We start from the raw sequence: 25,820 nt of genomic DNA on the forward strand, positions 1-25,820 counted from the left end.
TCAGGTCATCGTAACCTTTAGGCCTTTATCCTCTTTGCTCGCTCGAAAATTTACACATGCACAAAGCATGTTACACCCGGTGGATGCTCTCCCCCATGAACGAGCCACTGTCGCGTCACGGAGGTAAAAAAAAAAAAAAAAAAAAAGAAAGAAATCAACTTGATTCACACTCTATTCCTTCTCGGATAACTTTGCCCTCAGCTTTCCCAGGGCATCATCGACCATTGCATCTACATCATAGTCCCAGAGCTGATGGCTTCGCTCCAGAATCTCGCGACTTATGGGCTCCTCCTCCTCGCCGCCTTGTCCCTCGCTTCTCTTCCGGGTGAAAAGCTGAGCGACACGTCTGCTGCTCTGGACAAGCCACTGCGACCGTTCATAGCGCGCCTCACTGTATATCGTGAGCCCCTCTGATATCTCAGATAAACCAACTCGAGTCCCTGACTTTGCCCTCTCGGCCAGTGCGGCCAGGATCTCGGCCAGGACCAGCGAATCCTCCATCCCCGCCCCTGCACCTCCGCCCTGGTTGGGAGTAGACGCGTGTGCTGCATCTCCGGCCAGACACATGCGTCCGAGGGCATATGAGGGGGCGGGCGAGTCGAGCATGTCGAATATGGCCCACTTGCCCAGCGTCTCAGGCAGTAAAGAGATAAGGGAGCGAACGGTAGGGTTAAATTCGGTAAAGGCCTTTTCAGCCTCGGCCCTGGTTGAAGGCAAGACGTAGCGCTTCACATCATCCTCGTCGTTGTCCTTGTCCGGCTTGCTCCTGGTGTCAGACCAGTCCAAGGGGTCCATGACGAACACTTCAAGGTGCATCATGTTGATCCCAGCCAGAGGAACACTCAAGACAAATCCACCGGAGCCGAGATAACCAACCGCTCTCGAGGTTTTGTCAGGCCCAAGTGCCGCTGCTACCTTGGCCATGGGAACCAGACCCCGAAAGGCGAGTTGGTGGGCGTATTGCGCCCTTGGGGAAGATGGTCCAGACCCGAACATGGCGGAACGAACTTGCGATCGAATGCCATCGCAGCCGACAACTGACAAAAGCGAAACATCAGTCCTCCATGTCTCAGTTCTTTTCCTTCTTCATACTCTCGTATGCGTGAAAGGCTCTACAAGCTTTTGGAGGTTCACTCACCAACATCCGCTTTCGCCGTTGACCCATCTCGGAACGTGAGGACTGCCCGGCCTTCAGCGTCGTCCTCCACAGACTGTAGCCACTTGAGCAGCTGAACACGCTCCTGAGGGATATGCGTAACAAGCCGGCTAACAAAGTCGCATCTACGGGCCGCTTTATAGCCCTTTCCCATACGAAGCTGGAACAGCAAGTCGTCGTCGTCCGACGCCTTGGCATCATCCTCCTTCCGCATATGCAATCCATCCACAAAGCTCAGAAATCCTCCCTCAGCATGTGTCGCCACGTCCACGTAGCTCTGCAAGACCCGAGGATCCAGAGCCTCCATGGCCCGTTCCGCGTTGGGAGTGAAGTGTATGCCGACGCCGAGCTCCCCGAAGCTTGCGGCTCGCTCGTAGATGGTGAAGTTGATGTTCCTTCGGAGCAGTCCTACGGCCAGAGCCAAGCCTGTTAGGCCGCCGCCGACGATGGCCACCTCTAGGTTATCGGCCTTGTGCCCGTTGAGGCCATTGTGATGATTGTTTGGCTCCATTTTGGTATCGCATGTAGGATTGCATGAGCGAGAGAGAGTGAGAAATGCGCAGATCGATCTGACAAGGTGAGAGGAAGGATCTAGGATCAGCCTTGTGCTACGTCTAGTATACATACATGCATGCATCTACAGCTTATCAATGAAACATGGTCTTCTGGATGCTCCTACTTGATCTTGCCTGACATGAGGTTGACAGCTACAGGACTTTGCGTGCTGTTTGTCATGCCATCTGTCGGAGTTGTCATCACGGAGTAACTGTTGGCGGCCATTGCCTGTAAGCCGGCCGGAGTCCGGAGTTTCTCGATCACTGGGGAATCCCTCGAACCTCAATGACAAACTTGTGCTGCGTCGTCGTACGACTGCTGACTTTACCTTTGAAAAAAAAAAAAAAAAAAAAAAAAACCAGCTCCTCAGTAAATTCCACTCTGAGGCTTATTGTACGACAAGCGACTTCTACTGATATCATTCTAGGCACCGCAAGCATGAAGCTATTCGGTTCATCCTGAAGTCGTGAGGGAAGACCTGAAAGGGAGCTTGGCAGATTAGCGATGCCATACTGAGAGAAGATTATCCTACAGAAACTAAAAGTCTAGATATACAAAGTTGTAACAATTGCTCAAGAATTCTCATAGAGTCTATTGACTAGGTATCAAGCAATGCTTCTACCAAGGCAAGAAGAATACAGTAGTAGTAGTAGTAGTAGAGTAGAATGTCTCATCTCGTGTTAGCAGTATTAGTGATACATATCAAACTGCTAGGGTGCTGGATAGCCAAGTTATGGTGCGGGACAGCATCTCCCTATTTTCAAAGAGTATGTACCTCATCTCAGGACCACTTGAGTGAAATATTGTTTTCAAATTTTTGAGTTACAAGCATACTTCACGTCTTTGTTGTTACTGCGAATGATTATACGGTTCACAGCAGGAGAGATAAATTGTCAATAACAGTATATACTGAGATAGAGAAAATAGCAAGAAATATCTCATATGAATGAGACTTCATCTAGATGGAAAAAAACCAAGCTTGTATGCAGACTCATCGCAAGAATCCGCTGTCCTTCCACGCCTGGATATACTTGCGCACCAATTCATCACTCACAGGGCGTACAGCCCTCAAAGTCTCCGAATGCTCCATCGCATTGTCCGTAGCCATCGTCACTCCGCCACAAGACATGTGCTTAAACTTGTGCTCGAAAAAGTCCATCGCCTTGGCCGACGGGTTATCCCATGGGTCTTCCCCAGGGTAGGCACGCACCCTTCGGAGCCACTCCTCAAACGGCACAATGTGGCTTCTGGGGATATCCAACGCATCAGCGAGCACGGGAATCACATCTTTCCAGTCTCTGGGTACGGGGTTGTCCAAGTGATAGACGGCATGGCATGTAGGCGCGTCACGCAACAGTAAGTCAGCCAGCGAGGCCGAGGCGTCCTCTAGGTGTAGCCAAGACACTGCGCCGTCGACGTCCGGCAGAGCACGCAGCGTCTGAGCGGACTTGAACAGGAAGCTAAGCATCTCCATGTGGTTCCAGTATCCGGTCTTCATGGAGCCAGAGAGTTGCCCCAGTCGCACCGTCATGGCACGGAAGCGATCGGGATGCTGACCGAGTGTCTCGAGCAGGACGCGCTCGCAGATGACCTTTGCTTCGCCGTATCCGTTGGGAAGAGCGCTGTCGACGTCCCATTGCTGCTCTGGTACCCTCTGTTCTCCGCGGACCTTTGGATACATGCCCACAGCGGATAGAGAGGAGATGAACTGAAAGGTGAACTTGAACTCGGCCGGGCGACGAGCAGATACGCCGGCAGCAAGATCGACGAGGTTACGCATGAGAGTAAATTGCGGTTCGTTTTGCTTGAGAGAGCGTAGGCCGTTGACCGGAAAAGCGCTGTGGACGATGTGCGTTACGTTGTTGAGCAGCTGCTCGTACTGGCTCTCGTTAAGACCAAACTGAGGCAGTGGCAACTCCGTTTCGAACACTCTCAACTTGCTGACCTCCGCGTCGCTCAGCTCGATGCTCTTGGACGCCAGTACTTCCATCAACCGGCTCAGGGGGTCGCGAGACTGGTCCTCCTGGCCCTTCTTGCCGGGTCTGGGCCGGTTCAGGCAGTAGATTGTACCAACCGAGGGCAAGCCGGCAATGTGCGCCACAAGATGGCTGCCGAGGCTGCCGGTTGCACCCGTGACGAGGACGCTGGCACCAGCGCCAGATGCTGTGTTCAAGATAGGTCCTGTGTAGCTGGGAATGGCAAAGTCTCGGATCGTGCTCTCGACATAGGCGCTAGCTACCCGCTTTCGTTCTTCACCGTCAACCTTGGAGCCATGGTCGTCTTCTTCTTCCAGCCTGGGGCTTGTCAAGGCTGGGACTTTGCTCAGATCCCCATCACCATCGCCGGCCAGAGCAATGATAACTCTTTGCACGTGTACTTCCGGCAGTTTTCCGTCAGTCCAGCGCACATGCTTGAAGCCCGATGCGAGCAACTCCTTCTCCCATCGCTGCTCGTTGACAATGGCATGTGTCCGGCCGTCGTCAAACAGCCACCAGCCCTCGAGGGTGCCCCAAACCACATCGACCCAGTGAAGAGTCCTCATCATCTCAAGGAGCATGAGGAATCCGTCCGGTCGCAGGAACTTGCGAATGTTCCGGGCCGAGTCACTCAGTGAGTGAGTAGCGTGTACTGCGTTGCTGGCAATGACAACGTGCTGTGAGCCGATAAGCTCGGGGTCAGAGGGGGGTTGTTCGATGTCGTGAACAGCAAACTTCATAAAGGGGTACTCCTTGAACCGTCTCTTGGCCTGTGCTACCAGGGAAGGCGAGAGGTCGGTGAAGGTGTATTCCAAGGGGATGCCAAGCTTTGCAAGGACGGGCAGAAGCACCTTTGTTGTGCCGCCGGTTCCAGCTCCCATCTCCAGAATCTTGAGGGTAGGCGTGCCATTTTGCGAGGAAGACAGCTTCAATTTTGTTGCCAGTCGTGTGAGAAAATCGGCCATCAGCTCAAAGTACAGCTTGTTGAATGGCAGTTCACCGTAGAAGCTTGCCACCAGCTCGCGGTTCTTTGCGTCGCCAAAGATGAGCTGCGGACCGTCTGCCTTGCCTGACAGCACATCGGCCATTCTGGAGCCAACATTGTAGGCAAGCTGGTGGGAAGATCCATTGTCAGCGTGGCGTCTCATGAGATCCTGCAAGATTGCATCTGCAGATTGAGAAGGCAGCGGAATAGCAGTTCGCGTCATGACGTCTCCGTCAATGTTGATAATCCGCGTTTCCTCGAGCATACTGTACAGGTACTGGTGGAAACGTCCATGGCGTTCAACAAACGGAACGGGCTGCAGGACTTCCCCTGGCTTGGCGGCCTCGAGATCGCATCCAAGCTGCTTGAAGGCTGCACTGGTCAGCACTAGACACAATCTTGTTTGCTTTTGCGAAACGCCGTCGAGATAGCCAGCACAGCCGTGAGTCTTGAGGAACTGATCGGTCTTTGCGCTAGACTCGCCAAAAGCTTCAAGAACAGCGGAAGCAGGCAAGTCGGATGATGATCCATATGACGAGCCATAAGAGGCCTTCAGATTCGGTGATGCCATCTCTGAACCTGAGGTAGGCGGTGAGTGAACGTTTGCGTCAGAGGAGGCGGTGCTCATGGACTCGGAAGAGTCGTGAACATCCTCGTCGCCAAGCGCAGACTGCAAAAACTTGAGAATGCCTGGTACGTCCACGATGCTTAGCAGCTCGGACTGTTCCACGGTGCAGTTGAAAGTCGTCTCGACTTCGCGGGCCATCTCCATTCCCATGAGGGAGTCGATTCCAATGTCGGCCAGTGCGTCTGTCGGTTGGATTTCCTCCGGCTCCAGTCCAGAGATGTCCGCCAGAACCGGCCGCAGCCTGAGCCAGAGCTCCTCCTTGATATCCCTCTTGGGAGCTGCCGCTGGAGCTGGTTTCTTGATTACCTCCTGGGGATGTGGTACAGACGTCTGTTTCGTTGTGGATGGCACCGGCACAAATGGTGTGGTCAAGGGGACATATCCGTTTGCTACTGGTACAGCTGCTGTCGTGGTTGTAGAGCCCGAGAGGAGTTGGTCCCTAAGTTCAGATGTCAGTAACGAAGAACTGAAAGGCATACATGTAGATAATATTTTGGATAGATGCGTGTACTTACAATGGCACGGGAGCATATCTGATACCGAGAATGACCTCTTCCAAGTCACCAGATGCCGCTTCAAAGACAAATATGTCCGTTGTGAAGGAGTCGTCGGATGTATTGCGCTTATGCTGAGCGAGAACATGCCATTCAATCTCGGGATCGTTGTCGTAAAAGCCTTGGTTAAACTTGTTCAGCACGTTTGATGACTTGGACCACTGCTCAACTCCAGTGGCCACGTAAATGCTCTTGTTCCTTGTGTTGCGTAGATGCTGAGCCAGGCAGTTGGCCCAGATGCTTCCGACCTGGGTGAAAACCTCTCCAAGAGCAAAGTCGACAAACGACTTGCCTGATCGTCTTCGCACAACTCTACCAGCGGACTCGTTTGATCGACCAACGAGTCTCTGCAGGCCGCGCAGCCTCTGGCCGTAGTGGACGTCGCTGGAGGACAATACGCTGTAGATCGTCTGCCCCTGGATCACTTCGTCGGAGCGGCCGCTGCTTTCCAGAACCTGCAAGCATCGGTCGTGCGTAATGAAGCGATCAAGCCGGCCGAATTCAAGGCGGGAGCGAGCATCGTCGGCGGCCTGGAAGTGTAGCTGTCCGCTCATGTGCAGGGACTCTCCATCGTCTTTACCCTTGCTAGTTATCTTGAAGTCCCAGCTGTTTTCGTCCTGACCAAGTCTCTCAAATAGCACAAAAAGCTCTCTCGAGGCGTCATGGATATTCTTTGGGTTGACCATATTGTAAATTTGGGGGTCCAACCTGCTGGTGTCGCCCAGTTCGGGATGAATGCTCAGGAGAGCCTGAACTGCCAAGTCCAACTCAAACGTAGCCGGGCAAGTCTGGGTCTTTCCCACGGCATAATAGGACATGGCATCAACAAACTGTGCCGCTGCCGTATTGACGCGGAAGCGGTACTTGTCCACGCCCCTGTCCAAGAGCATGTAAAGGCCGAGAGGCTGTTGTTGCAGAGTCCCATTACCTGCTTCAGTGGATGTGATAGTCTGGACCACAACCTTCTGTGCCTGAGGGGGCTTAAACTCGAGCCACTGTCGATGCTTCTCGAACTGATACGGCGGAAGAATGATGTGCTTGTACTCATAGGTTTGTGCTCGTGAGTGCGGCCAGAATGAGACACGCAAACCCGCCTTCCACAGATTCACGGTCACGTCGGCAAGCTGGGAGAGAGCCTTGCTGTTGTTCGTCACGTTGACGGGCTGGAAAGTCGATGCTTTGGGCAAGCCAAGTGCTTTGCTTGCCATGGTCGTGATTGTAGAGTTGGAGCCAGCCTCTAACCAGATAGCCTCCGGGTATTCTTTGGCGATTCTTTCAACAGCATGATGAAAGTAGACTGGCTCTCTCATGTGGTCCGCAACGTAGGACGCTGACAGTTTGTTGTCCTGGCGTGATCTAGTCGCCCGCTCAAGCGCAATCCGAGGCAGCGCAAACGTGAGTTGACGACCAAGAGCCTCCAGGTCCGGCTTCAGCTGCTCAACAAGCACCGAGTGGAAAGCATTGGTCACGTTGAGCCTCTTGTGCTTTAGTGCAGGCTGATGGTTGGAAATAGCCTGCTGCACTGCATCGATTGCTGCTGTAGAACCAGCGACTGTGAAGCTTCGCGGGCCGTTGAAGCATGCGATGGTTGCTCTGCCTTTCTGCAAAGACGCATCGACAGTAGTCAAAAGGCTCTCGAGCTCCTCCAAGTCGGCTTCAACTGCGAGCATTGATCCCTTTTCGGCACCCCATGATTCCTTGATGACTTTGGATCTGCCGTAGACCAGCTTCAGTCCGTCTTGTAAGCTCAACACACCCGAGATACAGAGCGCGGTGAGCTCTCCAAAAGAATGGCCAACAAGTTTCACCGGCGCAATGCCACAGTCGATCCAGCTCATAGCACACGAATATTGCATGGAGAAGAGAAGCGGCTGAAGGATCGAGGGATCATCGATGGGATCGCTCTGGAATATGCGAGGATAGATGCTCCCTGCGCCAATCGACTTGCAGACCTCATCGCATTGATCAAGATGGCGTCGCAGAATCGCTGATTTTTCGAATAGTTGATAGTCGAGCCCGACAAATGTCGAAACTTGACCCCCGAAGCACAGAATCACCGGGGGTGGCGATGATCGTATCGGAAAAGTCTCGATAGAAGCCAGTTTCTCGTCAAGCTCGGCGATGGAACTCGAGGTGAGGACAGACCCTCGGCCAAGAGACCAGTTGGACTGTCGGTTAATGCTAAATGCCAGGTCTGGAATCTCGAGGCTGTCCTGGGAGTCGACAAATTGACGGAGCTTCTGCGCATAAGCAAGGATGGCTTTCTCGTCAAGCCCAGAGATGAAGAAAGGGACCTTGTGAGCGTCACCAGCACCGTCTTTGGAAAGCAATGCCTCGGTATCACCATCGACGACGGGCAGCGGACGTTTCAATAACTGTGCCGGCCTTTGCTTGATGATGACGGACGCATTCGATCCGGCAGCGCCGTAGTTGTTGATGAGAGCCGCCTTGAACTCCTGCTTCCATGGAAGCGGCGTCTTTGTGATCTCCAGGTTGTCCGATGCTGAGTATTTGATGGATGGATTGATGGAGTCGAAGCTGGCTTGCGGCGGGATTTGGCCTCGCTGAAGCATCAGGAGAATCTTGATGAGGGCGACGACACCAGAGGCACCCTCGGTATGGCCGATCAGCCCCTTGACCGACCCGACTTGCAAGGCATCCTGTCCAGCTCGCACGGCGCCTCCAAACACTTGACGGATGCTGTCGTACTCAACGGGATCTCCCACCGGTGTTCCCGTTCCATGGGCTTCGACAACGGAGATATCTTTGGCGTCTAAGCCAGACTTCTCAATTGCAGTCCGGAACACGTTTGTGAGAGACGGCGAGTTGGGCACAAAGATGGGTGTCTCGTTTCGGTTTTGATTGATGGCAGTGGCCGAGATGACACCAAGAACCTGGTCGCCGTCGGCAACCGCCTGACTCAACTTCTTGAGAAAGACGGTACCGACAGCTTCACCACGGCAGTAGCCGTCAGCCTTTGCGTCAAAAGGCTTGCACTGTCCAGTCGTGCTGAGGAACGAGCCAGCAGCGAGATTCTGAAAGAACATGGGCGTGCTGTAGAAGTTGGTGCCGCCGACGAGAGCCGCCGAGCACTCGCCGCTCAGGATAGCCTTGCAAGCCAGGTCAAGGGCGACGGTAGATGCCGAGCAGGCCGTGTCGACCGTCATCGCAGGGCCCGTCCAGCCAAAGAAGTGGCTCACCTTTCCAGCAATGTAGCTTCGCAGTGCGCCTGTGGCCGAGAATGCGATGGGCGTGGTGTGAGAGATGTTGTTCTCGTAGTCGTTCGCAACCACGCCGATATAGCAGCCGACTTTGGTAGGGCCATGGACGTTCATGTTGACGTTGTAATAGCCAGACTGTGCCACGGCCTGATACGCCGCCTGCAGCATGAGCCGTTGCTGGGGATCCATGTGAAGAGCCTCGCGGGGAGACTTCTTGAAGAACTTGTGATCAAAGGCGTCGTGGTCACCAATGAAGTTGCCAAACCACTTCTTCTTGTCGTCGCCAGCCTCAAAGGGCCGGAAAGGCGTCTCCATGACGAAGCGGTCGTTGGGAATCAGCTCCCTATGCTGTGACTTGCCCTGCAACAGAAGCTCCCAGTATTCGTTCACGTCGTCTGCTCCGGCCACCTTGCACGCCATTCCAATGACAGCGATGTCGTTCTCGGCCACTCCATCGGGAAGCTCTTGATCATGACTCTGGCTTGCCTTGGTGCGTTTGATGCTCTGCTCAAAGTCGAAGTGGGTGACCTGGCTGTTGAGTCGTCGAAGAAGCGTTGGCGGGACGCATCTCTCTGGCCCAAACTCGATGATGCGAGACGCCCTGTTTTGCACGGTGCTCGAAACAGCAGAACGAAAGGTCTTGATCCAGTCGAACTGCGATACGAGGAATGCGCGGCAGGAGATCTCAAGCAGAGACTCTTGGCTGGTGACCACATCTTCCGAGTTGACCCTCGTGGGCACGACGATGCAGGATGCGTCCGGAAGTTGAAAGGTAGGGAATCGTTTGCAGTAGACGAGAAAGGCTTCCAGCTCGGCCTTGTAGAGCTGGGCGGCGTGAAATCGTCCATGGAACTCTGTCCCATTGGCTGTAATACCAACAGTCTGGAGGTGATTCTTCAGGGCGGCCACGCTGCGAGTCGACGCTGTTACGGTAACCCTATTCTCGTCGTATAGGACGGAGATGTATGCCTTTTGTGTTACAGTTCGTCAGCAATAGCACTTAGAAAAGACTGCAAGATGGTACTGTGAGCTTGATTTCTTACCTCGGAGAACCTTTCCAGTGCCTTGTTCAGATCCGACAGCGACTGACCACCTCTCCAAAAGGCTATCAGTGAAACTGAAGGCCCTGAGGCATCAGTCTCGTCCTGTGCATCGGACAGGGCACCCAGTACAAACACAATGCGAACTACCGCCGAGGCATTGTGGCAGAACTGAGCCCAAGAAGAGCTGGACGACACCACCAGGGCGCTAAACACGCCGAGACAGCATCCTACTGTTTCTGCATTGGAAGCAGACGGCACTTGGAAGCCTTCGCCGCCTCGGAGCCCAGAGTCTGACAGAGAGTCGACGTGCCGCAGATACTCGACGAGTTGTGCAATGACAACCAGGGGGCCAAGAATAGCATTGGGGAGCTTGGCAATGGTCGATCCAGGAGTGAGAGTGCCTGTCCGCAGCCACTCTGCCAGCTTCTGAGCGTGGTCGATGCCTGGAATGTGTTGCAACTTCGGAATTGCTTCACACAGGGATGGCCAATGACTCTCAATGTCTCTGACGGCGCTCAGGGCCCATTGGCTGGCGGAATCCGTGCTGATAAAGGACAAGATGCTGGTGAAGTAGGTCTCGTTCAGGGCCATGGCCCCAGGCCCAAACATGAGCAGAGTGCGTGTACTTGAGGCCGCCATGATTGTCTGTGCTGTATGACGAATGAGGATGATGCGCTTTTGCTGTTGAAGTTGCCCTGGTTTGAACCCTTGTGTGGTAATGTTGAGTACCACAAGCTATCGCGGTGATCAAGCCTTGATGCCTTCAAGCTGAGAGATACATGTATGTCAACAAGACGTAGAATGTCGTGGACTGTACGTTCGCTTTTAGCATCTTTGAGAGATCCGGCCTCATCCTTCCTCCCGCCCTTAATTGGGGATGCTGACAGACAATTGCCCGCCGCCGTCATTAGAACTTGATGTTTCCCTGATACTGCTGACATGGAGTTCCAAGTTTCTGTCCTCAGTGACAACCGTCAACTTTGTGTTCCGGAGTTGAGATACTCCGATGCGGATCACACTTGATGACTTCTTCGGACTCTGCCAAGGCGGACTTTTTTTGCTTCTTTCTCTTCCTTTCTGATTGCTTACGTCCGAATTTCGCCGCCCTCCGCCTGCCAGAGCCTTGGTTTCCTCAAACGAATCCTGTCAATAGTATGTCCGTACTCTCTCCAGCCGCTTACAGGATCTACTGACCGAGCCATAGACAATGTTCGCCATGGCAAGTCGGGTTGATGCGGCTGACGGCGCTGAAGCTAGGCTTGGAAGCAGTCGGGTTACATATGTAAGATACCTTGACCAGCTGCGTTCCTCCAGCCTGGAACCTGTTGCTGTTACCAACTCGTATTCCCAAACAAAGACACTCACCACTCTTCAACCTTCTTTATCGACCACCCTCAACGACGGAAGATGGGAAGCCTCGGCCCTGATAGCCAGTCTCGCTGTGCGAGTGAGCCCATTGCCATAATCGGCATGAGCTCCAAGTTTGCGGGAGATGCAACGAATACGGACAAGCTCTGGCAGATGCTGGCTGAGGGGAGAAGCGGGTGGACAGAGTTCCCAGCCTCCAGATTCAGATCGGAAGGAGTGTACCATCCAAACAATGAGAGGCTGAACACGGTAAGGGGGCCTTATGAGACCTGGATCAAGGCCATCTGTGACTCACATTGCTATAGACACACGTCAAAGGCGCGCACTTTCTGCAAGAAGACGTTGGCTTGTTTGATGCAGCGTTCTTCAGCTACTCTAGCGAGACCGCCTCGGTGAGCAACCTATACATACCTGCAATTCTAAGCACGTCGAATGGCACTTGTCTGATGCCTTTGCCAGTCCTTAGATCCTCAGTATCGGTTACAGCTCGAATCCGCCTACGAGGCTCTGGAAAACGGTAAGAGGGCGTCAAGACACACATATCACTGTCTCTGTATCTGAACTAACTGGACCTCTCACATCGTCATAGCCGGTATCCCTTTGACACAAATCGCCGGCTCCAACACCTCCGTCTTTACCGGTGTCTTTGTACACGACTACAGAGATGCACTGCTACGCGACGCCGATAACCTGCCCAGGCTCATGGCCACAGGTACCGGCGTGCCCATGATGAGCAACCGCATCTCTCACTTCTTTGACCTCCGCGGCGCAAGTATGACGATAGAAACGGCCTGCTCCTCTGGGATGGTGGCCACACATCAAGGAATCCAGAGTCTGAGAACAGGCGAGTCTGACATGTCCATTGTCGGGGGTGCCAATTTGACCCTGAACCCGGACATGTTCAAGGCTCTGGGGTCTGCAGGGTGAGTGCGAGGCTCATATGCATGCGTATACATATACATATATTCTATTCTTGAGACTGACGCTATTGACGCCATAGTTTCCTCTCTGCCGATGGAAAGTCTTACGCATTCGATTCGCGCGCCAGCGGCTACGGCCGTGGCGAGGGCGTGGCAACGATTGTCATGAAGCGCTTGTCAGACGCCCTCGCTGCTGGCGACCCGATCCGTGCTGTCATCAGATCTTCTCTCCTCAACCAGGACGGGAAAACGGAGACCATTACGACACCCAGTCTAGAAGCCCAGATTGACCTGATCCGCCAGTGCTACGCAAGAGCCGGACTCGACCCTCGGGATACTCAGTACTTTGAGGCGCACGGCACTGGCACGCAGGCCGGAGATACCGTCGAGGCACGCGCCATTGCAACTGTCTTCTCCTCCAACCCGGATCCTCTTCTGATTGGATCTATCAAGACAAACATCGGGCATACTGAAGCAGCCAGCGGGTTGGCGAGCATCATCAAGACAGCCCTGGCCCTGGAAAAGGGGGTGATTCCGGCATCGATCAATTTCGAAAAGCCCAACCCGAAGCTTTCCTTGGAAGATTGGCATCTGAGGCTTGTTAGACAGCTGCAGGAATGGCCGGCCGCTAGCACTCGCCGTGCCTCCATCAACAACTTTGGTTACGGAGGCGCCAACGCGCACATCGTCATCGAAGACGGGGCATCATGGACTCCGTCTCTTCTACATAATCAGGACGACACGTCTCGGACTGAAGTAAAGGGCACTGAATCCAGAGTCCTCGTCCTGAGCGGCAAAGACGAACAGGCTTGCAGGACTGTGATTTCCAATCTCGCCGAATACCTCCAACGGCTTGCACCGGCCGAGGATGAGCCAGCAAGACTGCTCGACAGCCTTGCGTATACCCTAGGCCAGCGCCGTACTCGGTTCTCGTGGGTAGCTGCTCATCCCGTTCCCGTCACAGAGGGTATCGAGGCTGTGGTAAACAGTCTCCAGTCACCCAAGTTCAAGCCCTACCGCAGCTCGCGTCGACCGAGAATTGGTATGGTGTTTACTGGACAGGGCGCTCAGTGGTGGGCGATGGGGAGGGAGCTCCGTGATGCCTACCCCGTGTACAAAGCCTCCCTCGACGAGGCCGATGCATACATAAGGCAGTTCGGGGCGGATTGGTCCCTCGTTGAAGAGCTCTCGCGCGATGCCGCTTCCTCCCGGATCAACGAGTCGGGCCTCAGCACTCCGATTTGTGTTGCTGTACAGATCTCGCTCGTTCGCCTGCTGGAGTCTTGGGGGGTTGTTCCTGCGGCTGTCACCAGTCATTCGAGTGGAGAGATTGCTGCAGCCTACACGGTAGGAGCTCTCAGCTACAAAGATGCCATGGCGTATGCGTACCATCGTGCTGTGCTGGCTGCAGATACGAGCCTTCGAGGCCCAGTGAAGGGCGGCATGGTCGCCATCGGGCTCGGTCGAGAAGAGACTGAGGCGTATCTGAGGAGGCTGACGAGCGGCGGTAAAGCCATGGTCGCCTGCGTCAACAGTCCCTCCAGCACGACAGTTTCCGGCGACTTCAGTGCCGTAAAGGAGCTGGAGGAGCTGGCCAACGCCGATGGCGTCTTTGCTCGTCTGCTCAAGGTAGAGACAGCCTGGCACTCGCACCACATGACCACAATCGCAGACGTCTACGTCGAGGCCCTCGACAATATCAAGAGGAAGACCAGCCGCAACGATTCTTTGATTGCGTATTCCTCGCCCGTTACTGGTGGCCGAGTGGTCAACATTGAGGACGTGGCACGCCCAGAGCACTGGGTCAGGAGCCTGGTACAGCCCGTCCAGTTTGTGGACGCCTTTACCGACATGGTACTCGGCGGGCCGAACAGCTCTTCTTCAAACGTTGATGTCATCGTCGAGGTTGGCCCTCACACAGCCCTAGGCGGGCCCATTCAGCAAATCTTGTCCTTGCCTGCGTTCAAGGGGTTGCAGATTCCATATTACGGCTGCCTCGTCCGCAAGTCGGATGCAAAGGACACTATGCAAGCCCTTGCGGCTAACCTACTGCAGCAAGGGTACCCCGTGGATATGGGCGCTGTCAACTTTCCCCATGGCAGAGGCCCCCGAGTCAAGGTTCTTACTGGGCTGCCTTCATACCCCTGGAATCATCAAATCAAGCACTGGGTCGAGCCCAGGTTCAACAGGGCACTTCGGGAACGATCTTTGCCTCCACATCACCTCCTGGGCTCGCTGGTCGAGGGGACGAACTTGGAGAGCCCGACATGGCGGCACACGCTGCGGATATCCGAGTCGCCCTGGACGCGAGATCACGCTATTCAGTCGAATGTCGTATATCCCGCAGCGGGCTACATTTGTCTGGCCATTGAAGCTGTCAAGCAGCTTCAGACACTGAACGTTTCCAAGGCAAGCCCCAAGGAGGTATCAGGGTATCGACTACGCGACGTCGACTTCTTACAGGCCTTGATGATACCGGATACCTCGGACGGCATTGAGATCCAGACAAGTCTACGTCCCGTGAGTGATAAGGATGTTGCAATCCAAGGGTGGAAGCACTTTGAGGTCTGGACTGTTACAGGAGACAACCGATGGACTCAGCACGCCAAGGGTCTCATCTCGATTGAATTTGAAGCATCTGGTCAAGTCTCTCCGCCGAAACTTGGCGACTTCAGTATCAAGGGATATAAGAGACAGATCCCTCCCACTGACTTGTTTGCCAATCTCAAAGCCCTTGGCATTGGGCACGGTCCCGTGTTCCAAAACATGAGACGTATCGTCCAATCGGGCTCAGACAGACGCAGCGTCGTTCTCACGGCTGTGCCTGACACGTCAGTACCGAACGATCTTCCTCGCGAGCATGTTCTGCATCCCGTCACTCTCGACTCGTTCATCACGTCACCTTACTCAGCCGTCCCTGGAGCTGCTAGCCGTGAGACTGCCGCCAAGGTGCCCCGGTCAGTCAAGGGCTTTTGGGTATCAAACAGTATAAGTCACGTCCCTGAGCATGTCTTCAAGGCGCACTCCCACATCATCCGCGATGACAAGCACGGGATGGAAGCCGATGTGATTGTCGCAAATGACGCGTTTGATGACAATGTTGTGCTGCTGGAGATGAAGGGCTTTTCTTACCAGTCTCTGGGACGCAGCGTGTCACTCCAACATGCAGAGCCCTGGGAGAGCCAGCTGTGTAGCAGCATTCATTGGCGCCCCGATATCTCCGTCAAACTTCCAGCCACGTTGTCTTTGGTCAAGAAGGAACTCTCGTCCGATATTGACTCAGTGGAAGATGAGACAGCGGAGATCTCGAGACTGTGCATCTATTTTATGCAAAAGGCACTCGACAGCCTGTCGGACAGTGACTTTCCCCCCCAAGAGCCGCATTACTCAAAGTACTACGCCTGGATGAAGTCTGTTGTCCAACAGGCCTCTTCGTCTGGCATTGAAAAGACTGCGCTTGACCAGATAGCCAAGGCACGGGCGGACGGAGAGATGATACGTCTCTTGGGTAGTCAACTGGTCCATATCTTGAGGGGAGAGTTGACACCAGCCGATGTCATGGAACAAGACAAGAATCTGCTCTCCAGGTTCTACAGCGAGACCCCCAGGGCAAAGCGGACAAGCTCGCAGCTCTCCGGCCTGCTTCGCCACCTGGTCCACAAGAATCCTCGGGCTCGCATCATCGAGATTGGTGCAAGCACCGGTGGCGTCACAGGCTCTGCTCTCGGTGTCTTGGGCACTGCCGCGTCGGGCGGCCCTCATGCCTCTTTATACCATTACACGGATATCTCAGATCGCGGCTTCGATGCAGCACGTGAGGCATTTGGAGCCTGGGCTGGCATTTTGGCTTTTGATGTATTCGATGTTGTGCGCGACCCGGCTGACCAGGGCTTCACGCTCGGATCTTACGATGTTGTGATTGCTTCTCACACCATTTCATCGACGACCGCCGCTATCGATAGTGTGCTGGATAATATCAGGAGCCTCATCAAACCGGGAGGCACTCTGTTACTCACGGAGAATGTCACGCCGAGCATCGAAGTACAGTTTATTCAGGGGCTATTTCCCAGTTGGTGGTCCAGTGAAAGGTCATCTGAACAAGGTGCCGAGCCAAGCCCCCTGTTCAGCGTCCCTCTCTGGGATCGGTCTCTGCGACAAGCTGGATTTACCGGCATTGATATTGAGCTACGAGACAGCGACAACGTCGATGCCTTTGTCTCCGCCACCGTCATGTCGACACTGCCACCGCACCCAACGAGCCAGAGCGGCATAGATGCTGACAAAGTTGTGATTGTCATAAGTGAGAAAGCTGGCAATCCCCCGTCCGAGTGGCTCAGGGCTCTGCAGCACTCCATTGCCTTCTCTTGCACGGAGGTCGAAGGGGCAGAAAGCAAGGCGCTGCCAAGCGTACAGAGCATCGAATCAACTGCAGCTACGGCCGCCTGGTACGCTGATAAGATTTGCATCTTTGTCGGAGAGGTGAATGAACCTATTCTGCACAACCTTGATGCGGCGTCATTAGAAGGTATAAAGGCCATGAGCACGGGATGCAAGGGTCTACTCTGGGTGACTCGCGGTGGCGCTGTCGATTGCGAACGCCCTGAAGTCAGTCTTGCAACTGGATTCGTACGAGCCCTGCGCAACGAATACGTTGGTCGGAAGTTTATCACTCTGGACCTGAGTCCAAAGGGACCACTGTGGCAGGAGTCTGGTCATGAAGCTATCGCACAGGTGCTGCAAACCGCCTTCGGTCAGCCGCTCCCCGGGCACGGCTCAGTACCCGATAAAGGGCCTGTTGAACTCGAGTATGCCGAGCGAGATGGCGTGATTCTCATCCCCAGAGTCTACCATGATGTGGCCAAGGACATCGCGCTTGCCCCGAGAACCCCGGAATCTGAGGAAGATACCCAGGGGATCACCACCGTCGAGCCTTTCCATCAGCAACATCGTCCACTGGCCTTCCAACCGGAGCTTCTTGTTTTCGGTGACGATCTGAGCGCGGCAGCCTACAAGGACACACTCCCACCACGGCTGGTAGAGGTCATGCCCAGGGCATACGGTGCTGTGCTGCATTCCACGGATAAAACCATCACAGGCCAAGAGTGTTCCGGTATCATCACCAGAGTCGGAAGTGAGGCGTCCAAGCATGGATACTCTGCTGGAAACCGTGTCATCTGTCTCCTGCAAAAGTCATCGTTCCCGAGCCGGGCCATCGTCGACTGGACCTCTGTCGTCCACATGCCGCCTCGCTTGAGCTTCCAGGAGGCAGCATCCCTTCCCGCAGCATTCCTCGTTGCCTACTTTTCTCTCGTCAAAACAGCAAGGCTGAGCAGTACTCAAACCGTTCTTATCCACAATGGTGCCGGAAGCATAGGACAGGCAGCCATCATGGTCGCGAAACACATCGGGGCCACGGTATTTACGACAGTCGCCAGCCCCAAACAGCGAGATCTCCTCGCCACAGAACACGGTGTACCTTCTCATCACATCTTTGATAGCAATAACGCTTCATTCGGATCTGCCGTTATTGCTGCCACCAACGGGCGAGGTGTCGACGTCGTTCTCAACTCGCTGACAGGCCCTCTCCTGCAAACGAGCTTCAATCTCGTCGCGCCCCTAGGCCACTTTATCGAAGTTAGCACTCAGGATGCGCTCGCAAACAGCAACCTCGAGATGCTGCCGTTTACTCGGGGCGTGTCATTCTCAGCCGTCGACATTTCAAGCCTGCTGCAATATCGGACCAGTGATGTGCATCGTTGTCTAGAAGAAGTCGTGCGCCTTCTCGAGGTTGATGCTCTTGCACCGGTTTCTCATATTGTTGAGCACAACATGGCAGACATTGCGCAAGTCTCTCGCCTGATGCAGACTGAAGACGACACAGGCAAGAGAGTCTTGTCAATTGCGCAGGACGAGACGGTATCTGTTCTGCCACGTACCAGGGCAGCCGCCACGCTTTCTCCAGAAGCATCGTACCTGATCGTCGGCGGCAACGGCGGCTTAGGACAGGCCGTGGCTTATTGGATGGTATCTCGCGGAGCCAAGAATCTTGTTCTGCTGTCGAGGAGTGCCGGCCAGAGCCCCAAGATGGCAGTGCTGGCAGAGGAGCTTCGCGAAGCAGGATGTCATCGGGTCCTGCCATTCAGTTGTGACGTTTCCAGCGAGGACGACTTGGCGAGGGCCATGGATACCTGTGCGCAAAAGGGATTGCCGCCAATCAGGGGCGTGGTTCATGCTGCCTTTGTTCTTCATGTGAGTACCTTGACTTTAACCCCTGTCACTGTTGCGCTTCTCTACGGCTTCTCTAACAACCATTCCCACTTGACAGGACTCCTTTGTTGAAAACATGACGCTTGATGACTACAAGTACACAATCCAAAGCAAGGTCTCAGGCGCCTGGAACCTCCACAACCAGTTCAACCTGCCCGGCGACCTCGACTTCTTCGTCCTCTTCTCCTCCATCAACGGAATCCTGGGCTATGCCAGCCAAGCCGCCTACTCTGCCGCCGGTGCCTACGAAGACGCCCTGGCTCACTGGCGCGTCAAGCATCAGGGCCTGCCCGCTGTGTCCATCGACCTATCGCTCGTCGACGGCGTCGGCTACGTTGCCGAGGCGACTGCGGCCGAGGCCATGCGCAAGTCCCTCATCAAGGCGGGACGCAGGGTCATCAACGAGGAGCAGGTCCTCGCCTCGCTCGAGCTGGCCATTGCGTCGCCCTTTGATCCGCAGTTCATTCTCGGCGGCATCAACTCGGGCCCCGGGCCGCATTGGGACGTCGACGGTGACCTTGGACGAGACATGCGTCTGCTGGCACTCAAGTATCGCCAGTCTGCTGCTGCTGACGGACAGGATGGCGAGGATGACAAGGTGGGCAGCGGAGGAGACTCGCTTTCTGCCAAGATTGCGTCTGCCTCGTCACGGGATGAGGCGATCCTTGTTGTTGGGTCTGCCGTGGCGGCCATGTTGGCCGACATGTTCCTCGTTTCCGTCGAAGAGGTGGATCTTGACGACTCGCCGTCGCAGCAGGGCATCGACTCTCTGGTGGCAGTCGAAGTGCGCAACATGCTCTTCAGCCAGGCAGGCGCAGAGCTGTCCATCTTCAATATCATGCAGAGCCCGAGCCTGGCGCAGCTGGTGGCTGATGTAGTCGATCGCAGCACGTTTGCCAAGTTTGCAAAGTCGTAATGGACCGGTTGTACGGCGTGGGATAGACGATCATTCTAGAATAGAGGCTAGAGATATCTCAAATAGTCAAATTATTATGGATGGATCTATGTATAGCAGAATAGATATAGGTAGATATAGGTAGCGAATGCATTAGACGTCTGCTTTACTGAAGGCGTGGATGGAATAAGTAGTCACAAGCAGACAGGCCATCTTTTATACAGACCTTGGAAGGGGGATCTACCAAGCACAACATTTCAGTCGGTATAATCCATGCTTTCATCGCTGGACAAGTTGTGTCTGACTGCATCCATCTCATTTTCTGATAGGGTCCCGGCAATTTCCTCGAAAAGACTGATATTGTACCGTCACATGTCGGCAACAGAGGCCTCGGGACCAGACTTAATTGCCCAAATTAACGACGTCCTTCACTCGAAGTAGGAGTTCAAACTCAACGCCAGAAGAAGAAGACAGGGTTGTCTTGAGATTTCTTCGAGATTGTATTCTTGGAGTTCCTGGTAACCATCTTTGCACCATCGGTGGTCTTTGAGGATTCGGATGATTATTACGGTCAATTTAAGGAAGTAGATGTAATAGAAAAAGTCTACATAAATGAGCCCGGTTATAGGGAAGAAGATGATTAGAAATCAACATCATATTCTAATAGAATATCTCAGACTACCCTAATAGTTAAAGCCATTAACAACACATGCTGACTTCCAGTAATTATAATAGACAGATCTACAGCTAATGGTAAAATAAACAGGGCGCAATTTAAAGTGAATAGGGGAGAGGAGAGGTGGTAAGTTTACAGTGAGTAAACGACTGTTATGGTCCAATCATGACTCTATGGAGAAATTCAGCGCAAAATAACATTACGTATACCTCGATACTCTTACCGAGGAGGACGTTACCAGAAGTGTGGCACATATAATAGATGATCTAAACACCCAAAGTTGCAGCAATCATTATCTCCGTCAACCTCAACCATGATCACCTCGTCTCGCGCCTCAGTCACCGAGTAACATATCCGATTTTGACCACGCACTCCAAACACTATGCGAATTGCTACTGCATGCTGCGGATCTTATATAGTCCGCTCGTTCACAGAATCTGGGTTGCGGATCGGATCCAGACAAGAGGTTGGTTCTAACGTCTGACGCGAGCGGAGTTTCAGGGGTAATGCCGTGGTCCCAACCAATAGACTTTCTCGATTTATAGAAAAGTTTGACCTTTAATAACTGGAAATGGAGTTGCAATCATTGCGGCGCAGACTTGGTTCCGTCTTGTTGCTTACAAAGTCCGGCACCTCGCTTAGAGAAAAGCGCTGGTTATCCGACTGCAGAGCACTTTCTATTGCCTGTGTTGTAGGCACCCAGATGATTCTATGAGTTTAATCAACAACTCATTTCCGAAGCATGTTTGTGTTTGTAGTTGGGAGATTCCGAGTAGCATGCAGTCTGGATGCGTAGGGCGTGGCCGGATATCGCTTTACGCACCGTATGCGTCACTCCTTAACCGATGATCTAGTCAATCATTACAATGATTATCGAAATATATCCAACCCCAATCAAAACAATGGCCATTGGAATATATATATATATATATAAAGATCATGTTCAGGGCTCTAGTTCGTCAGTATCCATTAATCTCCCATCTCACACCCTCATCTCCAGCAATGATTCAGCCTCACATCCCTCCCACTCCCAGTGACGCCAGCGTCAGTGGCAATACCATCATCGTCACCGGTGGTAATTCTGGCTTAGGGTATGAGGCTGCGAGACGATTCCTCACTTTAGGTGCTTCTCGCATTATTCTGGCATGCCGCTCCGTTGGCAAAGGGCAAGAGGCTGCCTCCGCCCTGCGTGCTCATCCTACCGTCAAAAAGGCCAATCCTAATGCCTTTATTGATGTGTTTGAGCTCGACCTCGACGACTACCAATCTGGCCTTTGCTTTTCGAACAGGGTAAAGGCTGAGGTCAAGGAGCTTGATATCCTCCTGAACAACGGTGGACAGGTGGTGCTGGGTTATGAGAAAAGCAAAAGTGCTCATGAGCGGAGCATGCAAGGTGAGACCTCTACGATGCACTCAAATATTTGATATTATCAGAGTCTTGACTAATTGATACCTGGTCGTTCAAGTCAATTGCTACACTCATCTCCTCATCTCCCTCGAACTGTTTCCTCTTCTACGCTCCACGGCTGCGGTCAAAGGAGTTCCCTCCCGCATCACATTCACAGGATCCGCCACCCAGATCTATCAAAACACCCTGACCAAGAATCCCACATCTCCAGACAGCACAGTGCTCGGGCACTTTGATGACGAAGCCAACTTCAACAAGCTCTATCGTTACGCAGATACCAAGACTGTGGTCAACGCCTACGTCCGCCGCTTGGCTGCTTTGGCGCCATCCGAAGTCGTGGTGAACAACGCTTGTCCCGGGCTTGTGCAGACTGACATAGATAAAAACCTCCCCTTCTATCTCAAGCTTCCCATGTGGCTCATCCGCAGATCTACGGGCCGTACAGTTGAAGAGGGCGCTCGCACGCTGGTCTATGCGACAGTCGTTGCGGGGCCCGAGACGAATGGCAAGTTTTTGCAGCATAATCGAATTGACCCGTAAGTCCACGTTGTGCCTTTTCTTAAGGCTCATACGGATATCGGCTGATTGAAGTCGGCAGAGGTGCTGCTTTTCTCAATACTCCGGAAGGAGAAGAATTCGTCGGCAAGCTCTGGAAAGAGTCGGTCCAAGACGTTGCTGCTGTTGATCCGGACCTTGGTTCCTATGCTTGAAGAAGAATGTCAGGGGAGAAGATATGGGAACAAGAAATGGAACACTGTCCTTACATTGCTTTACTGGGCATGACCCATTCGAAATTTGTTTCTTGAGGAAATTTATCGACTCCGAGCGACTTAGGCTACGTGTACTCTGCCTGCATCGTGCATTTGTGCCACATGTTCTCCCGCATTTGCTGGCATCCGGTCAGCCGTGTTCCCATTGACATACTGCAATATGTACGGACTCTAAGTTTCTTTTCGTAGCCATATTCTTCCTTGGCTCTTTTATAGGAAACATCGTCCTCCAGATAGTGGCGCCCTAGCAACTGAAGTTGAAGTCTACGGGTATCGTTCGGGTGCTCATTCTCACAGGCGTCTCCAAAAGCTTCAATGGTAACACCAGGACGGTAATCTAAATGGAAGACAGATGGAACTTGTAAGAGTCGCCGCTCGCCTCAGATGTAAGTGGAGGAGTCGTCCAGCCATCGCTTGTGAAATACCTTCTCTGGCTCAGTGAATCAAGTAAGCAGCACGTCAAGCGACGTCATTTGTTGCATCCACCGGATTTTTGCATTTGTGAGCTCCGTGCCATTCCAATCTGCGGACAAGCATCTCAATCCTTCGAGGGCGACAGCTCAGCCTGGTGCAACACCTCCAACCTGGCTCTCACTTTTTAGGCAGTTTCTCCGACCCCGCATATACATGTATCTTACGTACGGATAACAAGCAAGAGAAATATAAGCTGAACTTCTCCCTCATAATCAGCCTGGATCATGACACCAACCAATCTTCTCAGAAATGGCCAAGAGGGAGCACAGCCCCGATGATGGCCGCCTTGAGCCCGAAGAAGCAACTCCATCACCGAGCAGGCCGGGCGTTCTGACGGTCGTGCTCCACGAGGGGACTGGCCTCTCCATACCAGATGGCTACGAGCAAGACCAGAGGCGCCCTAGTCAACAAGGATTGAGTATGCGCAACACGCCGTATGCCGTCCTGGACTACAACAAATCGCAGCAACAGGCCGACCCATGCGAAGGGACAGCACAAGATCCCGTGTGGGTGTCAGACATTGCGCCGTGGCGGCTTGATGAAGTGACTGGCGAGTATCACGACGCAAATTGGAAATTCGATGTCTCTCGTCCTGCTGAGCTGGCCATCCATCTCTATATCCGGGATCCGCATGCGTCTCCTTGTTTGCGAAGCCGAGATGCCTTTATTGGCGTTACGCGGATCCCTATAGATGCCTCTCAGGCACCGGCATCAGAAGAGGCGCCCTCACAATGGGTTGATGTGGAGGACGGCACTGGCCGGCTACGCGTTAGCATCACATATGAAGACATAAAGGACAAAACGTTGGAAGCGACCGATTTCACTGAAGAATCCAAGGTCCAAAAGGGCAGCTCAGGATACACTGCTCGGGCCGTCAAGAAAGACACGCGTCAACAATACACCACAAGGACGATTCCGGCCGTTCGACGCCCCCAGAACGCCGACCATCCATTCATCGCACCGCTCACACTTGTTATCCAGTCGCAAGAAGGCTTGCACCTCTGTTCTCCTACCATGTGCGGCGGACACCTCTTTCACCACCTGCAGAATCAGCGCATCTTCAGCCCCGAGAGAGCCCGGTTTTATGCCGCCGAGATCCTTTGCGGACTGGAGTATCTGCACGAGAGCCGCGGCCTCTACTCATGGCTGAAACCCCGAAACGTCCTTCTAGACTCTCTGGGGCATGTCGTCCTCTGTGGCTCAGGCATTTACAATCAGGGTGTTGAGGACGGTAACCGTAGCGGCTACGGGATGCCCGAATATCCAGCCCCCGAGATACTCCGCGATCAAAGCCGGTCCGGGGCCGCCGATTGGTGGACGCTGGGGATTTTTCTCTATGAGATGTTGACCGGGCTGCCCCCATTCTTTGACGAAAGCCCTGATGAGATACGTCGCAAGATACTCAGCTCTGAATCGATCCGAATCCCAGAAAATCTTCCTCTCGATGCCAGGGATATCATCACGAGGCTTCTCGACCGCGAGCCTGATTCTCGCCTTGGAGCTAATGGGGGAGCTTCAGAAGTCAAGGGTCACCCCTTCTTAGCCGATGTCGACTGGGATAGACTTCGGCAGCGGAATTATACGCCCTCCTTTAAGCCAGACTTTGTTATCAGCGAATTTACACAGCACGGAGTAGAAGACCCGCTGAGGCTAGCCCCTAAAGATATATACAAGGAACGATACGACATGAGGCAAATGTCACTGGAGGACCCAGAACCCGAGAGCAACTTTGACATGGATCTCAACCTTGAAGATGACGCTGCTATAGCGCCAGACTTCAACCAAACAGCATCTATTTCGCAGGCGGATGACGATGCCGATGGCTGGGAGCTCATGTGGGAAACGGGTAATGCTGGTCCTGGGGAGCTCTACTTCCGTCATGGGCCGACAGGGGAGAAGAAACCAGTTCCTATTCGAACTGAAGGACCGTCTCATGAGATAACTGATGCAGCTTCTTCTGTCGATTCTACCGCTCCCAACACAAGTCAGAAGCTAGATGCGCTGGAGGCGGCTTTACAGGCAGGGCATGACCACATCGTCTCGCAGATCGTCCTGGAGCACGGCATAGACTTGAATATACGCCTCTTTGGGTATCAGCGGATAAGTCCCCTTGAATGGGCCGTGGACCACGGGAACTTGCGCCTGGTGCGGCTCTTTCTCAGCAACGGCGCCGACGTAAACTTTCCAGGCTACGAAGCACGGGTATGGGATCGAGGAGGGCCACTGATGGTCAGGGCCGTGGCAACCAAAAACCGGGAACTCGCCGAGCTTCTCCTGACTCTGTCCAAGACGATGAACAAGACGCCAGATCGGGTGGATTTGACGAGGGCGCTTGGGCTGGCGGTCGATCAGCGAGACGCGGCCATGGCACGATTACTCCTAGCCAACGGCGCGCGATGCGACTTCGAGGACGGGGATCGGCCTTTACCAGAGAACGGACCCGACGACGGCTGCAGCTTTTACGATATATCGGAGCCGACGGAATTTATTCCTCCGCTCGTTCGGGCTGTGAAGCTGGGCGATGTTGGAATGGTGCGGCTGCTGCTTGAGCGTGGAGGAGCGGATGCAAACGTCGGGTATCACGATCTGACTGCAGAGGGAGGGAAGAAGGATATCAGGTTTAGCTGTGGGAGAGTGATTGAGTTGGCGATGGAGCTGGGCAGACGGGAGACGGTCAAGTTGTTGCTCGCTGCTGGGGCAGATCTGTGCGTCGAGAAGCCTGTGTGGCGGGTTCCCGGACATACGTGTTCCGAGGTGTCGAGGGCTTTCTATCAGAGTATCACAGCTAGACTGAGGGCAGCGGAGGAATCACTCAAGGGGCAAAAAGATAGGTAGACAAACGTTTATAGCAGAGCAACAATGGTAGATACAGCTGTCGGGTTCGATTTTCATCAGGGGCAAGCGATCATGACATTTATATGATG

At 53.7% G+C, this 25,820-nt stretch overlaps 5 protein-coding genes across 5 annotated transcripts; 3 read left to right on the forward strand and 2 right to left on the reverse strand.

Annotated features, from left to right (window-relative positions):
- Positions 1-171: 171 nt before the first annotated feature.
- Positions 172-1,725, reverse strand: CCMA1212_002669 (FAD-dependent monooxygenase afoD; the record flags this gene model as incomplete). Its single annotated transcript, XM_073700046.1, has 2 exons — positions 1,139-1,725; positions 172-1,037 (listed from the first exon to the last, which is right to left on the reverse strand). The coding sequence occupies exons 1-2, from the start codon at positions 1,665-1,667 to the stop codon at positions 172-174; spliced, it is 1,395 nt and encodes a 464-aa protein (XP_073561602.1). The 5' UTR covers positions 1,668-1,725.
- A 977-nt stretch (positions 1,726-2,702) lies between these two features.
- CCMA1212_002670 (Iterative polyketide synthase CazM) lies at positions 2,703-11,438 on the reverse strand (the record flags this gene model as incomplete). Its single annotated transcript, XM_073700047.1, has 5 exons — positions 2,703-5,739; positions 5,816-10,044; positions 10,119-10,799; positions 11,004-11,261; positions 11,313-11,438. Coding segments are annotated over 5 exons (8,331 nt in total), but the record flags the coding sequence as incomplete, so codon positions are not given.
- An 87-nt stretch (positions 11,439-11,525) lies between these two features.
- Positions 11,526-19,589, forward strand: CCMA1212_002671 (Asperfuranone polyketide synthase; the record flags this gene model as incomplete). Its single annotated transcript, XM_073700048.1, has 6 exons — positions 11,526-11,735; positions 11,792-11,878; positions 11,946-12,003; positions 12,076-12,409; positions 12,487-18,655; positions 18,732-19,589. The coding sequence occupies 6 exons, from the start codon at positions 11,526-11,528 to the stop codon at positions 19,587-19,589; spliced, it is 7,716 nt and encodes a 2,571-aa protein (XP_073561180.1).
- A 1,657-nt stretch (positions 19,590-21,246) lies between these two features.
- CCMA1212_002672 (Short chain dehydrogenase yanD) lies at positions 21,247-22,362 on the forward strand (the record flags this gene model as incomplete). The annotated part of the gene is made up of 3 exons (XM_073700049.1): positions 21,247-21,637; positions 21,711-22,188; positions 22,251-22,362. 3 exons carry the CDS (start codon positions 21,247-21,249, stop codon positions 22,360-22,362), a joined length of 981 nt encoding a protein of 326 aa, XP_073561183.1.
- Positions 22,363-23,145: 783 nt separating this feature from the next.
- Positions 23,146-25,731, forward strand: CCMA1212_002673 (uncharacterized protein; the record flags this gene model as incomplete). The annotated part of the gene is made up of 2 exons (XM_073700050.1): positions 23,146-23,637; positions 24,571-25,731. 2 exons carry the CDS (start codon positions 23,146-23,148, stop codon positions 25,729-25,731), a joined length of 1,653 nt encoding a protein of 550 aa, XP_073561182.1.
- Positions 25,732-25,820: the final 89 nt, after the last annotated feature.

The sequence above is a fragment of the Trichoderma ghanense genome, assembly GCF_004382785.1.
Source record: "Trichoderma ghanense strain CCMA-1212 chromosome Unknown scaffold_2, whole genome shotgun sequence".
In the NCBI taxonomy this organism is placed as follows: Eukaryota; Fungi; Ascomycota; class Sordariomycetes; order Hypocreales; family Hypocreaceae; genus Trichoderma; species Trichoderma ghanense.